Source organism: Pristiophorus japonicus, chromosome 12 (assembly GCF_044704955.1).
Source record: "Pristiophorus japonicus isolate sPriJap1 chromosome 12, sPriJap1.hap1, whole genome shotgun sequence".
NCBI lineage: Eukaryota > Metazoa > Chordata > Chondrichthyes > Pristiophoridae > Pristiophorus > Pristiophorus japonicus.
Window position 1 is genome coordinate 47,501,605 of NC_091988.1, and position 26,906 is coordinate 47,528,510.

At 45.4% G+C, this 26,906-nt stretch overlaps 1 protein-coding gene across 24 annotated transcripts in view; it reads right to left on the minus strand.

Moving 5' to 3' along the window:
* Positions 1-355: 355 nt before the first annotated feature.
* LOC139276737 (plasma membrane calcium-transporting ATPase 2) overlaps positions 356-26,906 on the minus strand; it is a 430,975-nt gene continuing 404,424 nt past the window's right edge. For 12 of the 24 annotated variants that reach the window (XM_070894747.1, XM_070894743.1, XM_070894745.1 and 9 more), the window contains 3 exons: positions 26,785-26,892; positions 24,639-24,821; positions 356-725 (listed from right to left, as the gene is read on the minus strand). In XM_070894747.1, the coding sequence (XP_070750848.1) occupies positions 414-725; positions 24,639-24,821; positions 26,785-26,892 (603 nt within the window). In that variant the 3' untranslated portion in view covers positions 356-413. Of the gene's footprint in view, positions 726-5,169; positions 5,348-24,638; positions 24,822-26,784; positions 26,893-26,906 lie in introns of all 24 variants that reach the window. The other 12 variants (XM_070894728.1, XM_070894723.1, XM_070894731.1 and 9 more) reach the window with 4 other exon arrangements.

Below are 26,906 nucleotides of genomic sequence, written 5' to 3' on the forward strand. Positions count from 1 at the left end.
CAACATGCCAAGAAACAAAGAAGATAAACTCTGTAGGTATTTAATAAATGCTTAGAAAGTTCCTCTGTCCAATTGGTGCAATTCTACTGTGCAAGTTGAGCTTTCCAACTTCAATTTTTAACGTTTTTTTTAAATTAATCTATACAATTAAGTCCATGCCACACAAGCACTTCAAAAGTCACAGACCATTGGATTGGATACATTGCCTTAGATGCACTCAGTTGTGCTCCTTCCAGTGAAATTTGGGAAATGTACATTCATGCAGGATCTCTATCTTGAGGAGGGTCAGCCAAACAAGAAATCACCCTTCCAGCAATTTCCCTTCTTGCTACGGAGCAGAGAAGAGCGCAATCAGAACAGTTTATCAGCCAGCAGGTTTTTTGTTTGTTCTGCTTTTGCACAGAAATGGTCAGCTAGAGTGATGTTTCCAGGCTATGTAGTGGGCTCCCTGGACTAGAAGAGGTAGCTGATTTACTCGTGTCAGTTGTAAGATTTATTCCACTATCAATAGCATTGTTGTTCTTGTTGGGGGATGAGGGTGGACTGGAGTTTTGCTTAAGGGCAGCATCTTCTTCTATGTCAGTGTCATCGATAAGGGGAATGTGTGGCTGTGAGTCGTCTATCCTAAACTCAGGATGAGTCATGAAGTTGTGAATGGAGGACTTTGACTCCGGTTTCTCTAATCCTTCATAGAGAGAGCTACGGAATGCCTTCACGACGCGGATCTGTAATAGAAAAAGAAAGGTCAAAGGTTGACTCCAGTGAAAGCTACAGTAGGGAAATTCTAAATACAATGAAGAGGCAGAATATGTTTAAGGCAATGCGGTGAGCTGAAGTCCACAGTCACTAGACTTTATAAGCAGACACAAGTGACTCAGTTTCGTGCATAGTGGGGTCGGTGAGAACTGCAATAAAACTGGAAAAAAGGCAATTGTAGAACTCATAGAAAGCACTGGTTAAATAAGCAAAGATCCAATGTGGTATAACCTAGTAAAAGCCACATTATTTTGTTACTTGAAAATTTAATGCAATATCTATCCATGCATGTGAGAAAGTCTTGCAGTAGGTAAAAGGGTAAAAAGTGAAAAGTAGATTTACTTACATCTTATTTTTAAGATATATATATTTATATATTCAGTATGACCAACATATTAAAACATAGACTACATGGTTACACAATGAAGTGATAGCGCATTACAAGGTGAACACTGAACAGAATGAGGGGAGCTGACAACAGGAAAATGGGAGATGAAATGACGTTTTGCTGATGTGGATGGGAGCAGCCAGAAAGCACATCGCTAGACTCACCAGAAATACAAATCATGCCACAGAATAAGGAGGACACATGTAGATGGAAAAATCTGGCACATAGAGACAGCCATATTCAGAAGCCTGGTTAATGTGAAACATTAACAAGCATAATCCCATGCACATTGGGGGTAAACGTTCGAGTATAGGCCCAGTGTTCTAGCTCTGATCTCCATTAGGCCATTTTTGGACTTTTGTTGATGTTAGGAATGTAACAGGTTAAGATTTCTCAAAACAATCCTTTGTTATCCCAGTCAATTCCAAAAAGATAAGGACTACCTTGTGATGTGTTAATTTGACAGTCTGGAATCAACTCCTGGCTGTAGAGTTAAATAGTTTCAGCTGAAGTCCAAAACTTCATTATAGCTCACTACAGATTTCAGTTAAAGGGTTGGGTCAAACACTGTCCCATTAATATGTCATGGGCTATAGAGTTTATTTACTTTGGTGGAAAAGATGCAGATAAATATAAAAAATAGCTTGATTATGAAAAGCAAGATTACTTTATGTCAGCAGTTTGCTCATTATGTTTCTGTTACCAATGTTGAGATTAAGGTCTGTTGTGCTGATCAGGTTAAATTTGAATCTCCAGTGCTATTTAGAATTTAAGCACTATTTACATTATTAAGAAAAAAATCTCAAAATTTGCTTTATCAGAATGTGGCCTACAGTTCTCAACTTAATTTTTCGTGCTTTCTCATCACATCTCAAGTGCACTTGGTAGCATTTACATCATTCAAGTTTTAAACAGCTATTGATAATATATTACTCATCATAACTGGATTCGCCAAAGACACCATTAACATCTCCCTTGTCTGTCCCCTGTGCCGCTTTCCACAACTGTCTGACCATTGTCACTCTTCCATTTGGGTTTTTCTGTACACATTCCTTCCATCTCAGCTTTGGTCTACTAGGCGATCTTTTGCCAGTTTCCATAATCGCAGAGTACTGATATTCAACCATGTGTCAATCCTTTCCATGTAACGCATGCTGTTAATTCACTTTGATGGTTCCTTCTCATTATTTCACATTCCTCATTCCTTCCAACAGTGTGTTTCAAAAGTATCCAATTTTTGCTTCTGTATCTTCATAAGGATCCAGCACTCAGAACCATACAGAGATACTGACTCTATACTAACACCCACTATATGTGTTCCTTCCTCCAAGGGGGGGGTCTCCATGGTATGCCAAAGCACTTCCAGGTACAGCAGCTTTCTCACATTAAGCTTTTTCCCCGCATATATAAGCACATCCCAACTCTTGCTTTCTGTGTTTTTCCTTAAAATGATTGATAACATTGATCTTTGAGAAAAGATGCTGCGACTCCACTTCTTTCCTTCAATACTCACCTCTTTGATCATCGTGATGGCAGCAGCTTTGGAGCCAGGAAGGATGGCAACATCAGTTGCATATTCCAGGTCCTGCCCTGCCCTTACATCTTCCCTTGATGTCTCTACCTTTCAATTTGGCCCATGATAATATTGGATAAGGTGGGCGATGACACTCAGACATTTCAGACTCCTGCCCTCAACTTTAATCCATTCGGACATTTTTCTTTCCATCCTCACCCAAGCCTTTATTCTCTCACAAATATCCTTTAGCAGTCTGGAAATGTTTCCAACTTCACCCAGACACCATATCTCCTCACTGAGTCATCTGCTTATGCTTTACAAAACAAACCCATAAAACATTTCCATATTCCCCATCACTTTTCAATTATCTGGCTCTGTGAAGGTGTGTCCAGCAAATCCAGAAGCTCTTCTGAAGCCACAGTGCAGCTTTCGATCCAGGTATCTTAGCATCCCATGCAGAAGCACTTCAGCCACATGAAGCAGGATAATGATTCTGGCGTTTCTATTCCTTTTGCATATAGGCATCTTAGCTGACAGTTTCCAAAGTGAAGGTACCTTGCCTGTTTTGAAGACTGATTGACATGGTGAAGTTCTTTCATCATTGCAGGCCTCCCATCTTTAAATATCCAAGCATAATATACAAGATAGTGAAAGTAATTATGGTACAGCCAATCTTATGAAGTGAGGGTTGCCAATTTTTCCAATTAAAAAATTGATTTTCCATTTAACATTTGATTGAATTAATATGATAAACCATGACTTCTAACTGTCTGGTTTTGAATGCTAGCTTTGAAGACAACTTTTTATTTGCCTTATGGGACTGGAATAATTTTAGGTAGTTCAAAGTACTGTAGTTCTATTTCTGTTGACAGTAACACAAGATGAATGTCAGTGGTACACATCGATATCAACCCAAAGTCTGTGCAAATAGGAAAGAGTGGAATTATTTTGAATAAAATATGCACTCTGTTTAGCTTTTAGTGTATAAACACCATCATTAAAGAATTCTAATCTGTTTTAGTACATATAAACAATTTACCTTAAAAAAATGTGCATGCCATTTACTAACTGAACCTGACAAATAAATTTTCCATTCTGTAACGGATGAGGAATTTATTAGGTGCAGAATTATTGATGGGAAGCAAAGTGATCTGGAAAATAATTCACAGGACATCAAGACAAGTGAATTCTATGCTCTTGACATATTTAGGATTTCATATTCTACTGATTCCAATTTGACAATTCTATTTTAACGACATTGGGAATAATAATAACTAATATAGTTATAAATATTGCCTTGCCCATTAATGACAATACAGATCTCCATGTTGCCTTATTTCAGTTTTCATCTTGAGTAATTGTTTAGCTACCTATTTCTGGACTGGGTTTGAACTTGGGATTCCAGATGGTTCTCCAATCATGTGTTCTACTTTGCCATCTATTGGCATAGAGATGTTTCCAATCTTAACATCCTTTTCCATTAAACTGTAAATATATTTTTGTAAAGTTTTTGAAGAGCCTGTTGTCCCAGGCTATGAATATGAAACATGCAGTACTACATCACATGCATGCTTTTCTCTGTCCCACTGAAACAGCCGAGAATATTTTAGATAAAATGATTTTTACTGTAAAATGTGAGAATTTATAATCAACAGTTGTCACTTTACTCAGATTTAGTCATATCAAAATATTTCCAACATGTTAAATAATGACTGTGGGGGACCATGTGGAAACAACTGCTCAGGCAGTCATGGCACATTACAAACTAGGCAGTGTCCCTGGACATAGAATAGAACGACTGACAATGCACAGGCAGGACAAAAATGAGCAAAAACTTTTTTGTGGCAGAACAGAAAAACGAACAACAAGAAAATGTACTGCAATTTGACAAAAGACTTTGGGACAAGACTTCATGACACTCTCATATGGTGGTCTTATTCTCCAGGACCTTCTTGTCTTCTGCTTCTCAGTCACCCAGAAAGTGAGGTGAGGAGGGTCCTTGGCTATGAATACCACAATGACTTTGTCTAAGATTTTGCAAGGAAGGAAAAATAGTTTAAGTAAATCAAGCTCATCGTCTTGCTCTTGGGTTTGCCTGGTCTGAGTCGCCACATGAGGGGGGAAAAAAACAAGAGACTGCGTATAATTCAGATGACACACTGTAAAATAAAAAGATTTTTTTGGCATTCTTTGGGCTTATACTCGAAAGTTTACACACACTTTGTAAGCCTAATATCTAGACTAATAGGCCCAAGCAGTTCACATTCATTGCAGGCTCGGGTCAGACTCACAACTTTTATTTCACTCCCTCCTGCTGGACCCTTTGTATAGGGTTGTCTAGTCCTCTGGAGAAAACAAACACATTCACTTCAGACACATAACAGGTCGCTGAGAGGTAAATAATACTGAACTCTACAAAAAGACTGACGAGATGATTAGTATCGAATAGTTAAAAAGCGAAGTAGAGAGATGTGAAAGATCATCTTGTGCATTAAGAATACACACTCACGCCCAGCAGTAGCAGCAGAAGTGCTGGTAGGAGAGGAAAGAGCATTGGGAGTAGATAACGATACGTGAGTAGGGCTAGAAATATTGGTTACATCTTGATTTTGGCTGGTAACGGATGACTGCCGCCTTAGAGCCCCCTGAAAGGAAGTGCCACTCTTGAATGTATTCACTACTTCGATCTGCAATGGAGGAGAGAATGAGAAAGTTTGCTCAAGATGGAGATACAAGATTAATGAGCTAGGGAACCTCCAATACACAAACATGATTCAATTAGCAAAATTACACAGTTCCCAATAATTTGATAATTTTGCAGCAAAATAATGATAAATATAAACAAATGCGCCCTTACTCAGCAATAAAAACCGAAAGTTAGCCAACATGGAAATGCCTAGCACCTTGCAGTTTTTAAACAAGAGTACAGATTAAATAACTCGACCAATTTAATTACAACTAGCCTATGTTCTCATGCACAATATTAAAACAATATATTTTTTCAGATGTCACATAAATTACATGAACCAGACAGAAATAATCCACATTATCACTTTCAGTGTAATAATTTAATTCTAACACTTTAAGATTATTAAAAGTTAGTAAAATGTACTCCAGTTTTTGATAAATAAATGACAAAAATGTAATTCTCTATCAACACAGCTTGGTAAAACTCATTTCAGTATTCGAGCCACATGTCATTATTTATTCATGGCAGACTGGACACTTCAAGGAAACCAAGATTACTGAACAATAACACTGAATTACCCCTTCATTTTCTATTTATTGGTATGATTTGAATATGTTAAGGATAAATTGGCCATGCAATTGCATTGCAATTAGTTTCCACACTGCAATCTCACTTGCCAGCAGAAAATATGTTTTTGAAAGCAAACAAATTGCACTGAATTTACAAATCTACAATTGGAGAGGCATGTCTCCATTTATTTTAAAATTTATCTTAGCCCTTTAATAATTGAATGTCAAAATATTTAACAATTGGCTCCTGCAATAGCTCAGGCTGGATAAAACAGTGAGCAGCCCAGCCATTAAGACCAGATAGCACCTTAGCATATTTCTTTACATTAACGCAAGTGGAAGTTGTTATTGTAAGCTGAGTAAGCTGATCTCAGGTGGGGCCAATGGTGGCTTTGGCTCTCCAGGTGGGGGGCTAGGGGAGAAATCGCCAATGATCCCACTTTTGATTGTTGTGCATGAAATCCTGCTGGAGTGAGAGCTTCCACGGTTTAATAATCTGCAACAATCACTGTCCAAATTCATGCAAAAAGACCACTAGGATAATGAATACAAGGGCCACCACTACCCACAGAGCTGTATCCAGCATGAGCCACCAACTTCACGAGGAAGGGTATGGAGTGAAAATTAGAGCAAAAATTGGAGAACATTTAAAAAAAAATGATTTTAATCTATTACTGAATTAGAGATTACACAAGGTACAAATTCACTTTTTTCTTTGAATAAAGAGAAATAGTGTGATTTAATTATATCTTTCATTTAGACACTCAAAATACTATTGCAGTCCTCAAACGGTTGAACACAGGTGCCTGCAATATCCATAGGGGTTCTCCAACAAGATATCAGTGAAGCTTATGGCAGGAGATCAGGAGAAACCTCGCAACATTTTTCCCCCAAGTAGTTTTACAACTTCAGAATAATGTATAACCCTGTTACTTTCACGAAGTGGAAACTTTTCCCTGAAAATTATATTCTTGTGTTGAAGATTTGAAAGTGATACTTCAAAAAGAGCTCCAACAAATATGTAAGGGTTGGAGAACACACAATCCCTGCCTCCAGTTCAGTGCTATTCTGGTAAACTACTTTAGTAAAGATTGCAGAAGGGAATGAGGGAATATAATGAAACTCAAAGCTTCAATATAATATTTAGAAGCACTGGAAAGAACACAATGGGAATCTACTTGAAAAGGCTGTGTAATAAATAGTACAATAAATGAAAAGTGCCAATTACTGCTTGACCGAAGGGATATTATTTTGCCAATTATTATCCACAAATTTATTGTATGAAGGAACATAGGAACAGGGGAAGGCCATTCAACCCCTTGAGCCTTTTCCACCATTCAGTTAGATCATGGCTGATCTGTATTATACTCGAGCTGAATGTGTTTGAAATGTGGAAATTGGATACATCTATTTTGGCACCTGCAACTCATCTTCCAAGATATGACTTCTACTAACTGCTAATGTAACTCACCGAGCTGCAAAGCAGCCTGGCCCAAGGATGGAATAATGCTATACATGGTGAGGGGGGAGGCGGGGGGGGGGTGGGGGGGGGCGTTATGTTACCATTTCAGAATGACAGCGAGGTTTAGAGGATTAGATTATGAGGATAGGTTAAAAAACTAGGCTTGTGCTGCCTGGAGTATAAAAAATTGAGGGGTGATCTTATCAAAGTGTTTAACAGGTTGAAAGAATTTGATAGGGTAGATAGAGAGGCTGAAATGTTCACAGGAACAAATGGGTGGGTTGTAGTCCGGGGTGGGGGGATTGGGGGGAGGGGGGTGGGGGGGAAGTGAAAGTTGTAAAAATCTAAAAAAATCTAACCCGCTTACTTTCACCTTTTACTCAGGCAGGACAAGGGGGAGAGGGGCAGCCAACTTGCTGCCAGGAGGTGGGTTGATATTATAATGAGGTCTGAGGCCTCTACTTTAACCTGATTTGCAGGTTTAACTGCAGGGGGCCAGGGATCCCGGGCCACGGCATTCCCAATAGCTGCAACGAGGCAGCCAGAGCTTCGGAAGCAATCCTTGTGGGCCGGGAGGACCAGCAGACTGCAGCCCCCCGGGGTCGGGGTTCAGACCCCCCCCTCCCCCCCCGAAATTGGACCTTCCCCTCCCCCACCGGACTTGAACAGGCTGGGTCTGTTTTCTCTTGAAAAAAGAAAGGTTTTGACAGAATGGATACAGAGAGCATGGCCCCAAGTTTCCATATGATTTGCTCCTGATTTTTAGGAGCAAATGATGTAGAACGGAGTATCTTAGAAATCGGAATTCTCGTCATTTAGTTTGCTCCAGTTCTAGTCAGTTAGAACAGTTTCACTTTGGAACAGAATTTTTTTTTCAAAAGGGGGCGTGTCCGGCCACTTACACCTGTTTTCAAAGTTTCGTCAGTGAAAACTTACTCCAAACTAACTTAGAATGGAGTAAGTGAAGATTTTTGTACGCTCGAAAAAACCTTGTCTACACTTTAGAAAATCAGGCGTAGGTTACAAATCAGGCGTAGGGAATGGGGGGGTGGAGTTTAAAGGGAAGTTTACAAGCATTAAACACTTCAGTTTTACAAATAAAGAGCCATCATCAATAATAAATGATAAATACATCAATAAATCAACCAATAAATCAATCAAAAAAAATTAATAAGAAATAATTTTTTAAAAAATCAATGAATAAAACATTTTTTACTTACCGACTGCAGCACCGGGAGCCCTCCAACAGCGTGCTGGGATGCCCCCCCCCCCCCCAGTGTGTCTCTGTCAGTGTCTCTATCTCTCTGTCTGTCTGTGTGTCTCTCATTCTCTGTCTGTCAGTGTCTGTGTTTCTGACAGCGAGGGGAGGGGGAGGAGGTGGTTAGAGGGAGAGAGGGGGGGGGAGCAGAGGGAGGGAAGGGGGAGAAGGGGGAGGGGGGAAGAAGGGGGAGGAGAAGGGGATAAAGGGGAGATGGGGGAGAAAGGAGATGGGGGGTGAAAGGAGATCGGGGGGGGAAGGAGATGGGGGGGAAGGAGATGGGGGGGAAGGAGATGGGGGTGGGAAAGAAGATGGGGGGGAGAAAGGAGATGGGGGGAAGGAGATGGGGGTGGGGAAGGAGATGGGGGGGAAGGAGATGGGGGAAAGGAGATGGGGGGAAGGAGATGGGGGGAAGGAGATGGGGGGAAGGAGATGGGGGAGGAAGGAGATGGGGGAGGAAGGAGATGGGGGAGGAAGGAGATGGGGAGGAAGGAGATGGGGGGAAGGAGATGGGGGGGAAGGAGATGGGGGGGAAAGGGGGGAAGGAGATGGGGGGGGGAAGGAGATGGGGGGGGGAAAGGAGAAGGGGGAGGGAGGCTGAACGGGCCGGGCCCGAGACTTCGGGCAGGGCCCGTCCCCAGCACCAGATTTAGAGGTAGGTGGCGTTGGGTCGGGTCGGGAGGAGGGAGGGAGAGGGAGGTCAGGTCGGGGGGGAGGGAGGTCAGGTCGGATCCAGTCCGGGGGGGGGGGAGCGGGAGTCGGGTCCGGAGGCGGGGGGGGGGGGGGGAGGGTGGTGGAAGAAGCGGGAGTCGGGTCGGGTCCGGAGGCTGGGGGGGGGGAAGCGGGAGTCGGGTCAGGTCCGGGGGCAGGGGTGGGAAGCGGGAGTCGGGTCGGTGTTGGGTCCGATGGGGTGGGGGGGGGGGGGGGAAGCGGGAGTCGAGTCGGGTCGGGAGGAAGCAGGAGCTGGCCTTGGGAGGAGCCTTATTCACGTAGCCCCAGTGAGGCCATTCGGCCAGGGTTAGGAGCTGCGTGCTTCGGGCCCCTCCCACACAGTTTCGGGCGCCTGGAGCGACTGCACTTGTGCGCCCACTGTAGCGCGCATGTGCAGAGGTCCCGGCACTGTTTTCAGCGCAGGGACCTGGCTCCGCCCCCTACAGCTCCTGCTGCGCTGCGCCGAGGGCCAGAGGACCTGCAGGAAGGTGGAGAATCTGGAGGTTTTTTTAGCCGCACTTTGTGGTGCGAAAAACGGGCGTCCAGGTCGGGACTGCGCCGTTCTAGGTGCGGCTCGAAACTTGGGCCCCATGTTTCCACTTATGGGGAAGAGCATAACTAGAGGCCATCAACATAAGTTAGTCACCAAGAAATTTAACAGGGAATTCACAAGAAACTTCTTTACCCAGAGAGTGGTGAGAGTGTGAAACTCGTTACCACAGTGAATGGTTGAAGCAAATAGTACAGATGAATTTAAGGGGAGGCTAGACAAGCATATGAGAGAGAAGGTTGCTGCACAAGATAAAAGTTCACGGGCTTGGGGGTAATATATTAGCATGGATAGAGGATTGACTAACTAACAGAGAACAGAGATAAATGGTTAATTCTCTGGTTGGCAACCAGTAACTAGTGGGGTGCCACAGGGATCAGTGCTGGGACCCCAACTATTTACAATCTATATTAACGACTTGGAAGAAGGGACTGAGTGTAATGTAGCCAAGTTTGCTGACGATACAAAGATGGGAGGAAAAGCAATGTGTGAGGACACAAATAATCTGCAAAAGGACATAGACAGGCTAAGTGGGTGGGGAAAAATTTGGCAGATGGAGTATAATGTCAAAAAGTGTGAGGTCATGAACTTCGGCAGAAAAAAATCATAGAGCAAGTTATTATTTAAATGGAGAAAGATTGCAAAGTGCCGCAGTACAGCGGGACCTGGGGGTACTTGTGCATGAAACACAAAAGGATAGTATGCAGGTACAGCAAGTGATCAAGAAGGCCAATTGTCATGTTTGTCGACCATGAAATCTAACTGGATAGTAACATAAGGTGTGCCACCAGAGGGCACTGCGGTGGAAGACCTGAGGGTCACCTGCACAGGTGTGCAGGGCCCAGTATAAAAGGCTGCCCACCATGCTTACACATCACTCTGGAGTTACAATAAATGGTGTAAAGTCCTTACTCTACAGCATGAAACCACACGAGGCACCTTCTGGAGACAAGGTCACTCTGTGACCTGAACTCTTTATTCACAGGACTCCAAAAGCAGTGACCCTGCGTGGGACCTCACTTTTTATACCTGAATGATCAGGTAAGGAATGTCTCCCACAAGTTCACCCCTTGTGGTCAAGGCGTGCATCTAGGTTGAGTGTATACAGTAATACAGTGGTGTTACATTGTGGTGAGATACATGACATCACCTCCCCCACAAAGTCTTATTGGAATCATAGGTTTAGTCTTTCAGGTGGTCTACGCTCCCTCGTGGAGCGCCGCAGTTGGGGCTCTGGTTGTTGGACACTGAAGTGAGTGTCTGTCACCTGTGGTGATTCCGGCCTGTCCGGGCTGACTGCAGGGACTGTGCATTCTTCTGATTGCTCTTGTTGCTCGTTCACTGGCGGTAGTGTGAGCTCCATCTCATGGTCTTCTTCAGATATCTTCGTGTCGATGCTGAACCTATTTCTTTACTTGGTCCAGATGCTTACGACATCTCTGACCATTGTTGAGTTTTACCACGCTGACCCTAGTCCCCTCTTTGTCAATTACAGTGCCCTCAAGCCATTTGGGCCCCATGGCGTAATTGAGGACGAATACAGGATCATTTATTTCAAGACATCTCCCCCTCGCAATACGGTCATGGTACTCGTTTTGTGACTTGCGCTTGCCCTCAACTATGTCGGTCAGGACTGGGTGAACGAGGGACAACCGAGTTTTGAGTGTCCGTTTCATTGGTAGCTCTGCGGGCGGGACCCCCGTGAGCGAGTGCGGTCGGGATCGAAAGGCCAGCAGGAACATAAGAACATAAGAAGATAAGAATTAGGAACAGGAGTAGGCCATCTAGCCCCTCGAGCCTGCTCCGCCACTCAACAAGATCATGGCTGATCTGGCCATGGACTCAGCTCCACTTACCCGCCCGCTCCCCATAACCCTTAATTCCCTTATTGGTTAAAAATCTATCTATCTGTGATTTGAATACATTCAATGAGCTAGCCTCAACTGCTTCCCTGGGCAGAGAATTCCACAGATTCACAACCCTCTGGGAGAAGAAATTCCTTCTCAACTCGGTTTTAAATTGGCTCCCCTGTATTTTGAGGCTGTGCCCCCTAGTTCTAGTCTCCCCGACCAGTGGAAACAACCTCTCTGCCTCGATCTTGTCTATCCCTTTCATTATTTTAAATGTTTCTATAAGATCACCCCTCATCCTTCTGAACTCCAATGAGTAAAGACCCAGTCTACTCAATCTATCATCATAAGGTAACCCCCTCATCTCCTGAATCAGCCTAGTGAATCGTCTCTGTACCCCCTCCAAAGCTAGTGTATCCTTCCTTAAGTAAGGTGACCAAAACTGCACGCAGTACTCCAGGTGCGGCCTCACCAATAACCTGTACAGTTGCAGCAGGACCTCCCTGCTTTTGTACTCCATCCCTCTCGCAATGAAGGCCAACATTCCATTCGCCTTCCTGATTACCTGCTGCACCTGCAAACTAACTTTTTGGGATTCATGCACAAGGACCCCCAGGTCCCTCTGCACCACAGCATGTTGTAATTTCTCCACATTCAAATAATATTCCCTTTTACTGTTTTTTTTATCCAAGGTGGATGACCTCACATTTTCCGACATTGTATTCCATCTGCCAAACCGTAGCCCATTCGCTTAACCTATCTAAATCTCTTTGCAGCCTCTCTGTGCCCTCTACACAACCCGCTTTCCCACTAATCTTTGTGTCATCTGAAAATTTTGTTACACTACACTCTGTCCCCTCTTCCAGGTCATCTATGTATATTGTAAACAGTTGTGGTCCCAGCACCGAGCCCTGTGGCACACCATGAACCACTGATTTCCAACCCGAAAAGGACCCATTTATCCCGACTCGCTGCTTTCTGTTAGCCAACCAATTCTCGATCCATGCTAATTCATGGAGGCGTGATAGGCGGCATTGCAGGGAGGGCCCTTGAATCGTGAGTATACCTTGCTTGATGGTTTGGACCGCACGTTCCGCCTGGCCATTGGAGGCCAGCTTGAACGGCGCAGTCCTGATGTGGTTAATGCCATTGCCTGACATAAACTCTCAGAATTCGTAGCTTGTGAAACATGGGCCATTATCACTAACCAGGATGTCCGGCAAGCCATGGGTTGCAAAGATTGCACAGAGGCTTAACACAGTGGTGTATGACGTGCATGAATTCAGAATGATGCACTCGATCCATTTCGAGTACGCATCTATCACAATAAGGAACATCTTATCCATGAACGGGCCCGCGTAGTCAACATGAATGCGTGACCATGGCTTGGTGGGCCAGGGCCAAGGGCTGAGCAGGGCCTCCCTGGGGGCATTACCCAGCTGGGCACACATTGTGCACCTGCGAACACAGTGTTCTAGGTCTGAATCAATTCCAGGCCACCAAACGTGTGACCGGGCAATGGCCTTCATCAGCAGAATGCCTGGGTGCTCGCTGTGGAGTTCCCCGATGAAGGCCTCCCTGTCCTTCTGGGGCATAACTACCCAGCTGCCCCATAGTAGGCAGTCGGCTTGGATGGAGAGCTCATTCATCCGTCTGTGGAACGGTCTGACCTCCTCAGGGCATGCTCTGTGTGCGGGCGCCCAATCCCCAGTCAGGACACATTTCTTCATCAGGGATAGGAGGGGATCTCTGTTTGTCCAGATTTTGATCTGGCAGGCTGTGATGGGGGAGCCTGCGCTGTCAAAGACATCGACAGCCATGACCATCTCAGCGCTTTGCTCCGCTGCCCCCTCAGTGGTGGCCAGTGGAAGCCTGCTGAGCGCATCAGCGCAATTTTCAGTGCCGGGCCGGTGCCGGATGGAGGAGTCATAAGCAGCCAGCGTGAGAGCCCATCGCTGTATGCGAGCTGATGCGTTGCCATTGACAGCCTTGCTGTCTGACAACAGCGATGTTAATAGCTTGTGGTCCATCTCTAATTCAAACTTCCTACCAAATAGGTACTGATGCATTTTTTTTGCACCGTAGACACATGCAAGCGCTTCCTTCTCAACCATCCCATATCCCCGTTCTGGTTGAGAGCGCGACCTGGAGGCATGAGCCACAGGTTGTAGTTGACCCTCAGCATTGCCCTGCTGCAACACGCACCCAACCCCATAGGACGATGCATCACATGTCAGAACCAAGTTTTTACAGGCGTCGTATAGGGTCAACAACTTGTTTGAACAAAGTAGGTTTCGCACCTGATCAAAAGCCCGTTCCTGACAGTCCCCCCAAAACCAATCGCAACCCTTATGCAGGAGCACTTGCAGCGGCTTTAAAAACGTGCTCATGTTCGGCAGAAAGTTCCCGAAATAGTTCAACAGTCCCAGGAATGAAGGCAACTCCGATGTGTTGCAGGGCCTGGGTGCTCGTCGAATCGCCTCTGTTTTGGATTCGGTGGGCCGAATCTCATCTGCAGCAACCCTTCTGCCCAGAAACTCAACCTCAGGAGCTAAGAACACACATTTAGACTTTTTGAGTCGCAGGCCTACCCGGTCCAGTTGGTGTAGCACCTCCTCCAGGTTGTGGAGGTGTTCCTCGGTGTCTTGACCCGTGATGAGGATGTTGTCCTAGAATACGATCATTCCAGGAATGGATTTAAGCAGGCTTTCCATATTCCGTTGAAAAATCGCGACCGTTGATCGAATGCCAAACGGGCACTTGTTATAAACAAACAGTCCCTTGTGCGTGGTGATGGTGGTTAGTAGTTTGGATTCGTCGGCCAGTTCCTGGGTCATTTAGGCTGAAGTGAGGTCCAACTTGGTGAACAGCTTGCCGCCTGCCAGCGTGGCGAAGAGGTCCTCCGCTCTTGGGAGCGGGTATTGATCTTGTAGGGTCACCCGATTGATGGTGGCCTTGTGGTCGCCACAGATCCTGACAGAGCCATCCGCTTTTAGAACGGGAATGATGGGGCTCGCCCAGTCGCTGAATTCAACAGGCGAGATGATGCCCTCTCTCAACAGCCGGTCCAATTCGCTCTCGATCTTTTCCTGCATCACATACGGCACCGCTCTGGCTTTATAATGCACTGGCCTGGCGTCCGGGGTGATGTGTATCACCACTTTAGTGCCTTTGAAAGTCCCGACGCCAGGTTGAAATAGTGAATCGAATTGTTGTAGGACTTGAGAGCACGAACTTCGCTCCACAGATGACATTGCGTGAACATCCCCCATTTCCAGTTCATCTTGGTTAACTAGCTCCTCCCCAACAGTGTGGGACCATTGCTGGGACAATCCAAAGTGGTAGCCGATTCACTAACCCATTGTGTGTGACAGCCAACATTGCACTGCCTGTCACCGGAATGATTTATTTTGTGTAAGTCCGTAATTGTGTGTCAACACGTGCTAATTTAGGTCTACTGGCTTTAAGTGGCCATAGCTTCTCGAATTGCTGAACGCCCATGAGTGACTGGCTGGCCCCAGTGTCCAGCTCCATGCATACAGGGATACCGTTGAATAAAATCCTCATCATCATTGGTGGCGTTTTGGTGTATGAACTGTGACTATGGACCCGCTGCACCTCGGCGTCCATCGATTTGCCCCAAAGGTCATCCTGCCTCAAAGAACCCTCTTCTGGTCCATCCGCCTCATATTAGTCTGGTTGCAGGCTTCCTGCACATTCGAGTTAAGTTGCCACTGAGATTGCAGTTCCTGCAGACAAACTGTTGAAATCTGCAAGATCTAGCTGAGTGTTTTCCCCTACACCTCCAGCATGAGTTAAAGTTTCCATTGTTGGGAACAACAGGGCTGTGGCCAGGCATTCCGCGCTGACTGTCCCTTTGACTGCTCCCGGGCCGCATTGTCCACTGTGATGACATGAATGTCCGTTCAGCCTGCCATTGTCTCTGTTGAGGTCCTGCTCTGGAGTCTATTGCTTCAGACTGCCCCTGCCTGCCTGCGGGGCTCTGAGTCGCATCAATGATATTGACTCCCTGATCCATCGCCGCATTAGAGGCAGAATTGCGCGCGTATATTATTTTCGTCTTTTCCTCCCCCACCATGAAAGTTTGAGCCATCAACGCCGTCGCTTCCAAGGTCAAATCCTTGGTCTCAATCAATTTGCAGAAAATTCCCGCATGACTGATGCACTCGATAAAGAAGTCCCTTAGCATCTCCCTCCTGCAGGCGTCTGTGAACTTACAGAGGCTGGCAAAACGCTGGAGGTTTGCTATGAAGTCCGGTATGCTCTGTCCTTCACGACGTCGGTGGGTGTAGAATCTGTGTCGGGCCATATGTATGCTACTCACCGGTTTAAGGTGCCCCCCGATCAATTTGCTCAGTTCTTCAAAGGTTCTGTCCGCCGGCTTTTCAGGTGCTAGTAAGTCCTTCATGAGCGCGTAAGTCTTTGGTCCGCAGCTTGTCAAGAGATGAGCCCTTCGCTTGTCGGCCGCTGCATCCCCCAGCCATTCTTTCATAACGAAGCTTTGCTGAAGCCTCTCAACAAAATTGTCCCAGTCTTCCCCAACACAGTACCATTCCTCTGTGCCACCGGTGGCCATTCTCGTGGGTCGTGAATTCCCATTTCTCGTCGCCAATGTAAAGTCCTTACTCTACAGCATGAAACCACACGAGGCACCTGCTGGGGACAAGGTCACTCTGTGACCTGAACTCTTTATTCACAGGACTCCAAAAGCAATGACCCTGCATGGGACCTCTCTTTTTATACCCAAGTGATCAGGTAAGGAGTGTCTCCCACAAGTTCACCCCTTGTGGTCAAGGTGTGCATCTAGGTTGAGTGTATACAGTAATACAGTGGTGTTACATTGTGGTTACATACGTGACAAATGGGACTAAGGTCACAACAGCTCAAGTACAATACTAGACCTCATGGAGTGCTTCATAAGAAAATTAAAGACATAAGAACTGGCAATAAGATTATGAACTTTCACGCAAAAATGACTAACGTTGCTGCATTAGAAAAGTTCTCAGAGGGTGAAGATTGGGAAACCTTTACGGAGCGGCTCAACCAATATTTTGGAGCAAACGACCTGGTAGGCGATGATCCGACCACGCTGGCAGATAAGCGCAGAGCTATCCTGTTGACCAGTTGTGGGTCCGTGGTCTACGGCCTCGCCAGGGACTTGCTTGCACCAGAGAAAACAACGACCAAGTCATACGAGGAGCTGAAAGTGCTAATTCGGGACCAACTCAAACTGAAGGAGAGCAGCCGAATGGCCAGGTATTGATTTTATACACACCGCCGTCCCGAGGGCCAGGAAATCGCAAAGTACGCTGCTGAACTCAGCGCATCCCTCGCCGATGCGTTGCAGGACGTCTTCGTAATTGGCATCGGTCATGAGGCCCTTCTTCACAGGCTACTGTCTGCCGAAACCACCATCATTCTGCAGAAAGCCATCAGCATCAGCCAGGCATTCATGATCTCAAGCTGCAGCTCAAAGCAGATGATGACTCACTCTCAGGACTCAAACCCGGAAGGAATGTAAATGGAATGGCGCCTTTCACAGACAGAACTGTTAACGTGAATCAGCCCAGGGCAGAGCGTACAGGCCCCCCAGAGTCCTTTAACTCAGAGTCCGCCGAGGGGTGCAAATGTAAGTCGAGTAGCACCATGCTGGCGTTGTGGAGGTAATCACAGGGCTCATTAGTGTCGGTTCAGAGACTATGGCCCAAAGTTTCCACACGCGGCGAAAAAGGCGCCCCTCAGAGCTGGGCGCCTGTTTTTCGCGCCGAAAACGGCGCCTGAAAAAAAACACGGTATTCTCGAGCTCCTTGCAGCTCGATGTCTGCTTGGCGCGGCGCACAGGGGGCGGAGCCTACCACTCGCGCCGATTTTGTAAGTAGGAGGGGGCGGGTACAATTTAAATGATTTTTTTTGGTGCCGGCAATCCTGCGCGTGCACGTTGGAGCGTTCGCGCATGCGCAGTCTGAAGTAAACATTGGCACTTGGCCATTTTTAAAAGTGCTGCAGAAAAAGTGAAAATTTGTTTATTGAACCCTTGCAAAGGTTTGCATTTTAATTTTCTTGATATTTCTGTGTGTGAGGGAGTGCTTTTAGCAGTCAGTCCCCCTCACAGCTAGAAGGCTGCTGCTGCTCCCGACCAGCCACTGACGCCGCTGCAATCCCATGGCCGAATGGCCTCAAGTCCGTCCGGGTGCTGCATCTTCGCGGGGAATGAAGGCTTGCCTCAAGCACCAAGGCTGCTTGCTGCCTGCCCCTGCCCCCGAGACCGACGCCACACCGCTGCCTGAAGCGTTGCTTGCTGCCTGGCCCCGAGACCGACACCACACCGCTGCCTGAAGTGCTGCTTGCTGCCTGCCCTGAGACCGACACCACACCGCTGCCTGAAGCGCTGCTTGCTCCCTGCCCTGAGACCGACACCACACCGCTGCCTGAAGTGCTGCTTGCTGCCTGGCCCCGAGACCGACACCACACCGCTGCCTGAAGCGCTGCTTGCTGCCTGGCCCCGAGACCGACACCACACCGCTGCCTGAAGCGCTGCTTGCTCCCTGGCCCCGAGACCGACGCCACACCGCTGCCTGAAGTGCTGCTTGCTGCCTGGCCCCGAGACCGACACCACACCGCTGCCTGAAGCGCTGCTTGCTCCCTGCCCTGAGACCGACACCACACCGCTGCCTGAAGCGCTGCTTGCTGCCTGCCCCGAGACCGACGCCACACCGCTGCCTGAAGCGCTGCTTGCTGCCTGCCCTGTGACCGACGCCACACCGCTGCCTGAAAGGCCTGCCTGAAGCACTTTCACACAGGTAGGAACATGGTTTATTTAATCTTTTCTTTGCTTATAAATTTTTATTCAGGTTGGAATTATTTGTATAATATTTGTATAAGTATAACTAAGGATTGATTATAGAATTTAATTACTTCCCTTCCCCCCCCTCCCCCCCCACCTTATTCCCGACGCCTAATTTGTAACCTGCGCCTGATTTTTTAAAGTGTAGACAAGGTTTTTTCAAGCGTACAAAAATCTTCACTTGCTCCATTCTAAGTTAGTTTGGAGTACGTTTTCACTGTGGAAACTTTCAAATCAGGCGTCAGGTGCCGGACACGCCCCCTTTTGAAAAAAAAATTACGTTCCAAAGTGAGACTGTTCTACCTGACTAGAACTGCAGAAAACTAAATGTGGAGAATTCCGATTTCTAAGATACTCCGTTCTACACCAGTTGCTCCTAAAAATCAGGAGCAAATCATGTGGAAACTTGGGGCCTATGTGTGCAAAGGCTGCAGCACAAAGGGCCACCTCCAGTGAATGTGCAAAAGAGCTGTGACTCACCATGTGGAAGAAGAGACAGCAGATGGCTGTGAATCCAGCGCGGATTATGAGGAGATGGCTAGAGAGGCAGCTCAGTCCCAGGACTATGGAGTATATACCTGCACCACAGATTGTCCCCCAGTGATAATGGAAGTTGAGATAAATGGTGTTCCAGTCTTCATGGACATGGACACGGGGGCGAGTCAGTCAGTAATGAACCAGGAAGCCTTTGAGAGGCTATGGAACGATCAAGCTGTATGACCCAAGCTGGTCCCGGTTCAAACAAAGCTGCGCACCTACACCAAGGAACTGATATCAGTTGTTGGTAGTGCGGATGTAAGTATATCCCATGATGGCGCGCTGCATAATTTACCATTGTGGATTGTTTCAGGTGATGGACCAATGCTACTTGGAAGAAGATGGAGGGGGAAAATTCATTGGAACTGGGAAGACTTCATTCCTGCAGCGATCGACGTCCCCCGTGCTCAGAGGCAGAGCAAGCCCCCACCTTCGGTTGGACCAGGCACCAGAGAGCAGATCCGCACAGCCCCCGAGGCACAGACCGCACATTATGACGGCGTGGTGATGATCTGGCCGAGATGACCCGAACGCACCTTCCCGGTTTCAGTGGCAGGACTCCTGGGGAGGAAGATTGCATCCGAGGGCGCCTTCCCAGTTTCAGTGGCAGAATCCCTGGGAAAGAAGATCGCGGCAGTCAACATCATGGACAGGGAAAAGATGGCGTCCAAACCAAGAGGTGCAGCGCCAATGGAGCAACGAGACATGGTTCCACGCAAGGAAGACGATTGGGGTAAAAGTAGTAAGGCCATTTTAAAGGAGGCCAGCAACCCGCCGTTTTTGAATGAACTGCTTGAAATTGGTAACCAATGTAAAAGTCCAGCTGTAACGAGCAAAATGTTGTTGAGCGATGTCGGGTGCAAATTGCAATCAGCCAATGTAGCGGGCGAACACCTAACGGTCGTATACAGGTCCAGCGGGCTACCCAATGCTGTAGCCTGCGTCCCCGGGACCAGAACGATGTATCATAAAGTGTCCCCACAGCTAACAGAAGTAGACAAACCACAGAGTAAATGATCCCCGGAGAGCAGAGGCACCAGTAGCGATACCCTGCCTCAGATCGGTTTAACATTGCAGGTACCCGATGCCATGAACAGCCACGGGCCAGAAACAGTAAACTGCGCCTCTGCTCGCAGTCAGCTATTGTCGCCCACCACCCAGGTGGAAAAGGCGCAGCCCACAAACCCACTCGCCACCACGGCAATGCCCAAGAGCGAAGGATCACCCGCAACGGCTCCTCCAAACGGGACCTGGACCAGCCAGGATCCCAAACTAGAGAGTGCTCACAACAGTGCCCTCAAGGAAAGCGAGTCAGCAGTCCCCTGTGAACTGCTGGACAAGACGAGGCAACCCCACCGTCGCTTAGATGAAACGCTCACTTGCTCAGACCGATTCCCAGGAAGCAGCAGTGACACTGTGCAAATGAAAAGGACAGAGAAGTCACAGACACATCAGCTGTCTTTGGGCCTACCCGACACTAGGAGTAACAGCAAGAGCCCTGAGCTCTGGCAACTCGAGCAAAATGAGCTCACCTCGCCCACAGACCCACTAGCATGGGGCGCTGCACCGCCACCAGACGACCCGGATCTCATCCGGCCGTGCTAGAACTAGACTCTCCTTGTGTGCCTGTACTGATATACCTGTACTGATCATGTAAATGTACCACACAAAAAGAAACGCAACTGTAATCCACCCAACAAATGTACCAAGATGTAAATGTAAAACCCATGTGATGAACTTGAATGCAACTTGCGTGTAATGGGCCATTAGCCTGATCTCTGTGTGGGGGGAGAAGAATGGAGTTGTCATGGACTCACAACCAGAAACTAAGGTGACCTCCACTGGCAACAAATCTCACTACCAACCCACCCAAGCTAGAAGTGACCCTCCAATGGTCAACCAGGAAGAGCAAAGCCCAGGTCAACGTCAATGTACGAGTCAATTTGCATTAAAGACTTGAGGGAAGTGATGTCATGTATGTAGACCATGTATACTAACTGTATAGTCACATAAGTTGTGCCACCAGAGGGCTGCGGTGGGAGACCTGAGGGTCACCTGCATAGGTGTGCAGGGCCCGGTATAAAAGGCAGCCCACCATGCTTGTGCCTCACTTTGAGTTACAATAAATGGGACTAAGGCCACAACTGCTCAAGTACAATCTGAGGATAAGGGGTAAGCCATTTAGGACCGAGATGAGGAGAAACTTCTTCACCCAGAGAGTGGTGAACCTGTGGAATTCTCTACCACAGAAAGTAGTTGAGGCCAATTCACTAAATATATTCAAAAGGGAGTTAGATGAAGTCCTTACTACTCGGGGGATCAAGGGTTATGGCGAGAAAGCAGGAAGGGGGTACTGAAGTTTCATGTTCAGCCATGAACTCATTGAATGGCGGTGCAGGCTAGAAGGGCTGAATGGCCTGCTCCTGCACCTATTTTCTATGTTTCTATGTTTCTATTAGACCTCGTGGAGTCATTCATAAGAGTATTAAAGACATAACACCAATGGTATCTTGGCCTTTATTGCAAAGGGGATGGAGTATAAAAGCAGGGAAGTTTTGCTACAGCTATATAAGGTGAGGTCACACTTGGAATACTGCATGCAGTTTTGGTTTCCATATTTACGAAAGGATATACTTGCTTTGGAGGCATTTCAGAGAAGGTTCACTAGGTTGATTCCGGGAATGAGAGGGTTGACTTATGAGGAAAGGTTGAGTAGGTTGGGCCTCTACTCATTGGAATTCAGAAGAATGAGAGGCGATCTTAGCGAAACATATAAGATTATGAGGGGGCTTGACAAGGTGGATACAAAGAGGATGTTTCCACTGATGGGGGAGACTAGAACTAGAGGGCATGATCTTAGAATAATGGGCCGCCCATTTAAAACAGAGATGAGGAGAAATTTCTTCTCTGAGGGTTGTAAATCTGTGGAATTCGCTGCCTCAGAGAGCTGTGGAAGCCAGGACATTGAATAAATTTGAGACAGAAATAGACAGTTTCTTAAATGATAAGGGGATAAGGGATTATGGGGAGCAGGCGGGGAAGTGGAGCTGAGTCCATGATCAGATCAGCCATGATTTATTGAATGGCGGAGCAGGCTCAAGGAGCCGTATGGCCTACTCCTGTTCCTATTTCTTATGTTCTTATATCAGGCAATAGTGGGTTAAGCTGACAGAGCTTAATGAGAAAAGACGGGAGAAGTCTCAAGTGGAGCTTTAACGCCAGCATGGAGTGGTTGGGCTGAATGGCCTGTTTCTTTGTCGTATATCCTATGTAATCCTATGTAAACTTCAGAACCCTTACCACTAGCTTCCTCATGGTGGCTCTCCGGAAAGCAGTGGTAACACTGGAGAGCAGGTTGGACCCAGGCCTAACACCCCCTGCTGCAATTTACAGGCTGAGGGTAGGGAAGGATGGACATGCAAGGATCCCAGCAAGGGTGTGGAGATGGAAATATTTGGGCTGTGAGTTGGTGGTAGAATTCACCTGCCAATATTTCCTTCAATCTCTGCTTCATGGCAGAATCACGAAAGAGAATCCAGCTCAGACTGGTGAAGGGCAAACTTAGGGCTGATGTCAGAAAGCATTTCTTCACAGAGAGTGATCAACGTTTCTAATAGGCTTCGAGGAAGAGTAATGGAGGCAAAACCTTATAGTTGTTCAAGAGCTTAATGAAGAGGGCCGATAGATTTTTTCTTTTATGGACAGATGATGGTGGATTAAATGGCCTCCTTCACCTTATGATCACTGCATATATTAAAGGTGGTCAGTATTAGATTGAGAGCAGAGGAACATATATGCTTTCTTTCTCTATGGATAATTTCAATAATTCAAACAAATAACGTTTTGCTCCTGATTTTGAAAAACTTCAACCTGGACATAATGGACACTAAACAATACATATAACAAACAATCCTAAAAATTGCACCAATAATTACAAAAAATCTTCTGGTAGAATATTCATTTTCCCACATGTCAGTAAAGTTCAGTAAGTGCAGACCAACTTTATAAACCAGAAGAGCTTCATTTTGGAAAATCAGTCTTGCACTGTGCAGTAAGTATTTGAATACTTTTTAGGTTCAATGAGGAAATATTGCGTTATTATAAATAATTTTAGACTTTTACATATTTAGGAAAAAGATCATGTAAACGATATATTCTTCAACATTTGATTGTATTATAAATCAGGAAGAACAAGATCTTCCCAGTAATGGGAATCAACATGTAATCCACAAAAAAAATATCCTAACCACTTCATATTAATCAGTTTCTAATGTATAGTATGAACTGTTTTATAATATAACATGGAGAACTTTTTTTAAAATAAAGGGTATTCATACTGTCTTAAATGCAAGGAAAGGAATGTGCAAATGTGAGTAAAACTAGATAGCACATTTTAGGTCAAGATAAACAAACATCATATCTGAGTAATGGAAATATATGAAAGTGCATCATGTCAAGGATAGGATCGTCAGTGTAATATGCAGGCCCATTAGGTCATTATACCGTTTGAAAACATTATTTATTCTTAAGTTGTATTTTACTCCTGGTATTTTTTCTACTAAAGCCGAAAGGTAGGACAATATGAACATAAAAGACAGAAATGTGAGCAGCTCATAAGAATCTTCCTGATTCAGTCAAGGTCTGCTCAAAACATTGCTCTCCCTTCGTATTTGATACTATTGGATCAGGATTCCACCAATATTGAATGCTTCCGTCAAATCTTCATTCACTGAACCAGATGGCGGACTATTCTATATGTTAACAATTCACTGAACTAGATGGCAGTCTGTCCTACACTGTTACATATCATTGTACTGGATGGTGGTCTACTCTATATATTTATAAATCACTGAACTAGATCATGGTTTATTCCATATGCTTAAAAATCACTGAACTAGATGCTCGTCTATTCCAAATGTTAACAAATGTGAGTCGCTGTACCTTTAGTTATATTTATCTGGAAGTTGGTCTCGAATGTAGCAATGTTCCCTTATTTATTTTTCTTGGTTCAACACGCAAGCTTCTCTAAATCCATCTCATTTATTCCTTTGTGATTTAAAAATCTTTATTACTTCTTTCACATAATCTTAGGTGATCCATGAGAGGAAGGTGCTGGGTGCAGGTAACTGCTTCTCACAGGAAAATCACAAGGTGAAGAAACCAACCTATTCTTCCTACCAGCTGGAAAAAAGCTACACAGACATTTAAAACAAAAACAGAGGGGAACATTAATCTGTCTTGTGTAAATCTGCTTCTACAAATACATCTATATTTATAAAAAAGAATGCATGATAAAAGCAGCTATTGAATGATACTACACAATACAAGGCCTTTCAGCCCATTGTGCCTTTGTACTGCAAAAATTAGGAAATAACCTCCTATCTGATACAATATCTATTTATTTTAATATGAGGATGAATAGGGCAGTGGGATATGTTTTTTTTCCAAACGTTTGCAGTCTTAGCACTCACATGACATTGAGCATACCTGAGTTTGTATCCTGTTCAGACCTCTGAACCAAAGAATCTGCCCACGCCTAAGTTCTCTCTCTGCATGATCAATTTCTTCAGCATCTTCATTAAGTTCCTCTTCTGGGATGTCATCCTTCTGAGTTCCATGGCCTGCCTCCTTCAGAAATTTCAATCGATTGGTTGGAATGGAGGATATTATCTGAGAAATTGGTAAATGGACAAAGGCTGTTAATCTCTCTCTGCTGAACATTTTCCAATTGGTTTCATTGTTGTAATGTAGGCACCTGTGAGTATTCTCACAGGTTTGTAGAGCTGTTGCATTGTGAGTGGCTTAGCCAGTCATGTAATGTTCACAGACGCAATAAAACCCCAGTCAGTTGCGTTTAGTCACCAACGATGAGGTATGCAGTTGCGAGCCTAGTGGATGAACTGGTAATGTGTGGTGTGATGGTTAAACCTTTGTTAATAAACCAACTAGTTCTTAATAGCAATGTGCTGCTATGAATTCTTAAGCAAAGAACCCATGATGCAAATACATTACAATCATGAAGGGAAGAAGATATCTTGATTGGTCCTATGAGGGAACAGCAAACACTCTAAAGGACTGATTTTCCTCTCCTTTACACCGAGGGAACACTCAGTTCCTGGGTATGGAATATAGGAAAGAAGGGCAAAGAATTGATACGCTTAATCTCCATCCATTTTACAAAGCTCAGTGATTTTCTGGGATCTCCTGAAGAGGCAGAGCAGTTAAGCCCAAAGGAAAAAAAAGCCATGTGAGATGAGAGGTGTGTGATGGGATGTCCCATCTCATTTTTCTGCAGTAAAACTAGGCAGGTGCCCATAAGAAGTAGACATTAGACCATGCAATTCACCTGGCCTCTCGGAGCAAATGAACTGTAAGGGGTAATGAGCAATAGCTGTGTAGGGTTGCCAACCCTCCAGAATTGCCCTGGAGTCTCCAAGGAATTAAAGATTACTCTCCAGGACACTGCTGTGAGCAACCCAGTAGAAAAATCATCGGGGGATTAAAAAGAAATTAAGTGCTTGTCTTGTTTATTTATTATTAATAAAATATGAAAGATGTGGGGGGGGAGGCAATTTAACTCGGCGGGGCAGTTGGAGGCAGGAGGTCATGTGAGAAACTTCCAGGCATATGTTCAACCAGAGTTGGCAACTGTAACCAATCGTAAGATCTGAAAAGGTAAGTGACTTTAAAAAAAAGTTCCCCATGGAGCTATGCGTAAGGAGGCCTCTGGCTACAATGTTTTATTGCCCCAAAAACATGCGGCTGGTGCAATATGCTTCACTTTGGTGTTTGTCACAAAATTTGGTCAATTCCTGAGAAAGTCATTGCATGGTTGCTCGTTCTACCAGCCTACTGAAACATACCTTTTCTAAAACTAGGAAAAAAAAGAGCGCAACCTTCGTATGTGATCAGGTAGAGTAATTGGAGATGAGTTATTGTTTAACATACCAAGACTATGGTTTGTTACTCCCTGTTGTACAGATCACTTGGGCCTCAGTATTACAAGACAATAAGTAATCCTCTGGAACTCTTCATTTAGCGTCCCAATTTCCACCTTTTGCAACAAAGGTGCAAATTGCAATGTTATCGCCCATGACCTGCATCCTAGCGTAAACTAATTATTTTCAGGTCAGTTGCACGAGTGATATGAAAGCTCTATGGAAACAACTTTTATTTTAAAGTTTTGAAACTTTACAGATTTTACTTTATACACTGTGCTTTGGTGGCACATTATGACAATTAGGTAGCAGTGTCCCTGACAATTCTCCCACACCCAAGAATAGATTTAAAAAAAATGTTTTTTAATTCAGGGGAAAATGGAAATAATTGCTGGGTTCCTAGTTGTTTCATTTTTCTGTTTTAAAGAGGCCTTCGTGAAACACTTACTAAAATGCACAACAGCTCACATTTGGATCTCTTTACAGAACCCAACCCACATTCTGGATGGGCATCCCCTCCCAAGTGCTATATTGCCCACTTACTAGTGCTAAAAACACATTTTGAAGGGACCATTCAGATACCAGATGCGTAGCCCCCATTTTGCACCAACATAGATGACATTTATGACAATGAAGTTGTGGAAAAGATGGACAGATCTTTAATATTTCTTTATGAATTCAGAATAAATCATTACCTGTCCCCATAGCAACTCTCCCACTCCTAGAACCATGCACCACAACCATTGGTCTATTTGCAGAGGTATACAACTGAAAGGTTTTCCACCAAACTGAATAATTACAATCTGCAGCAATGGAG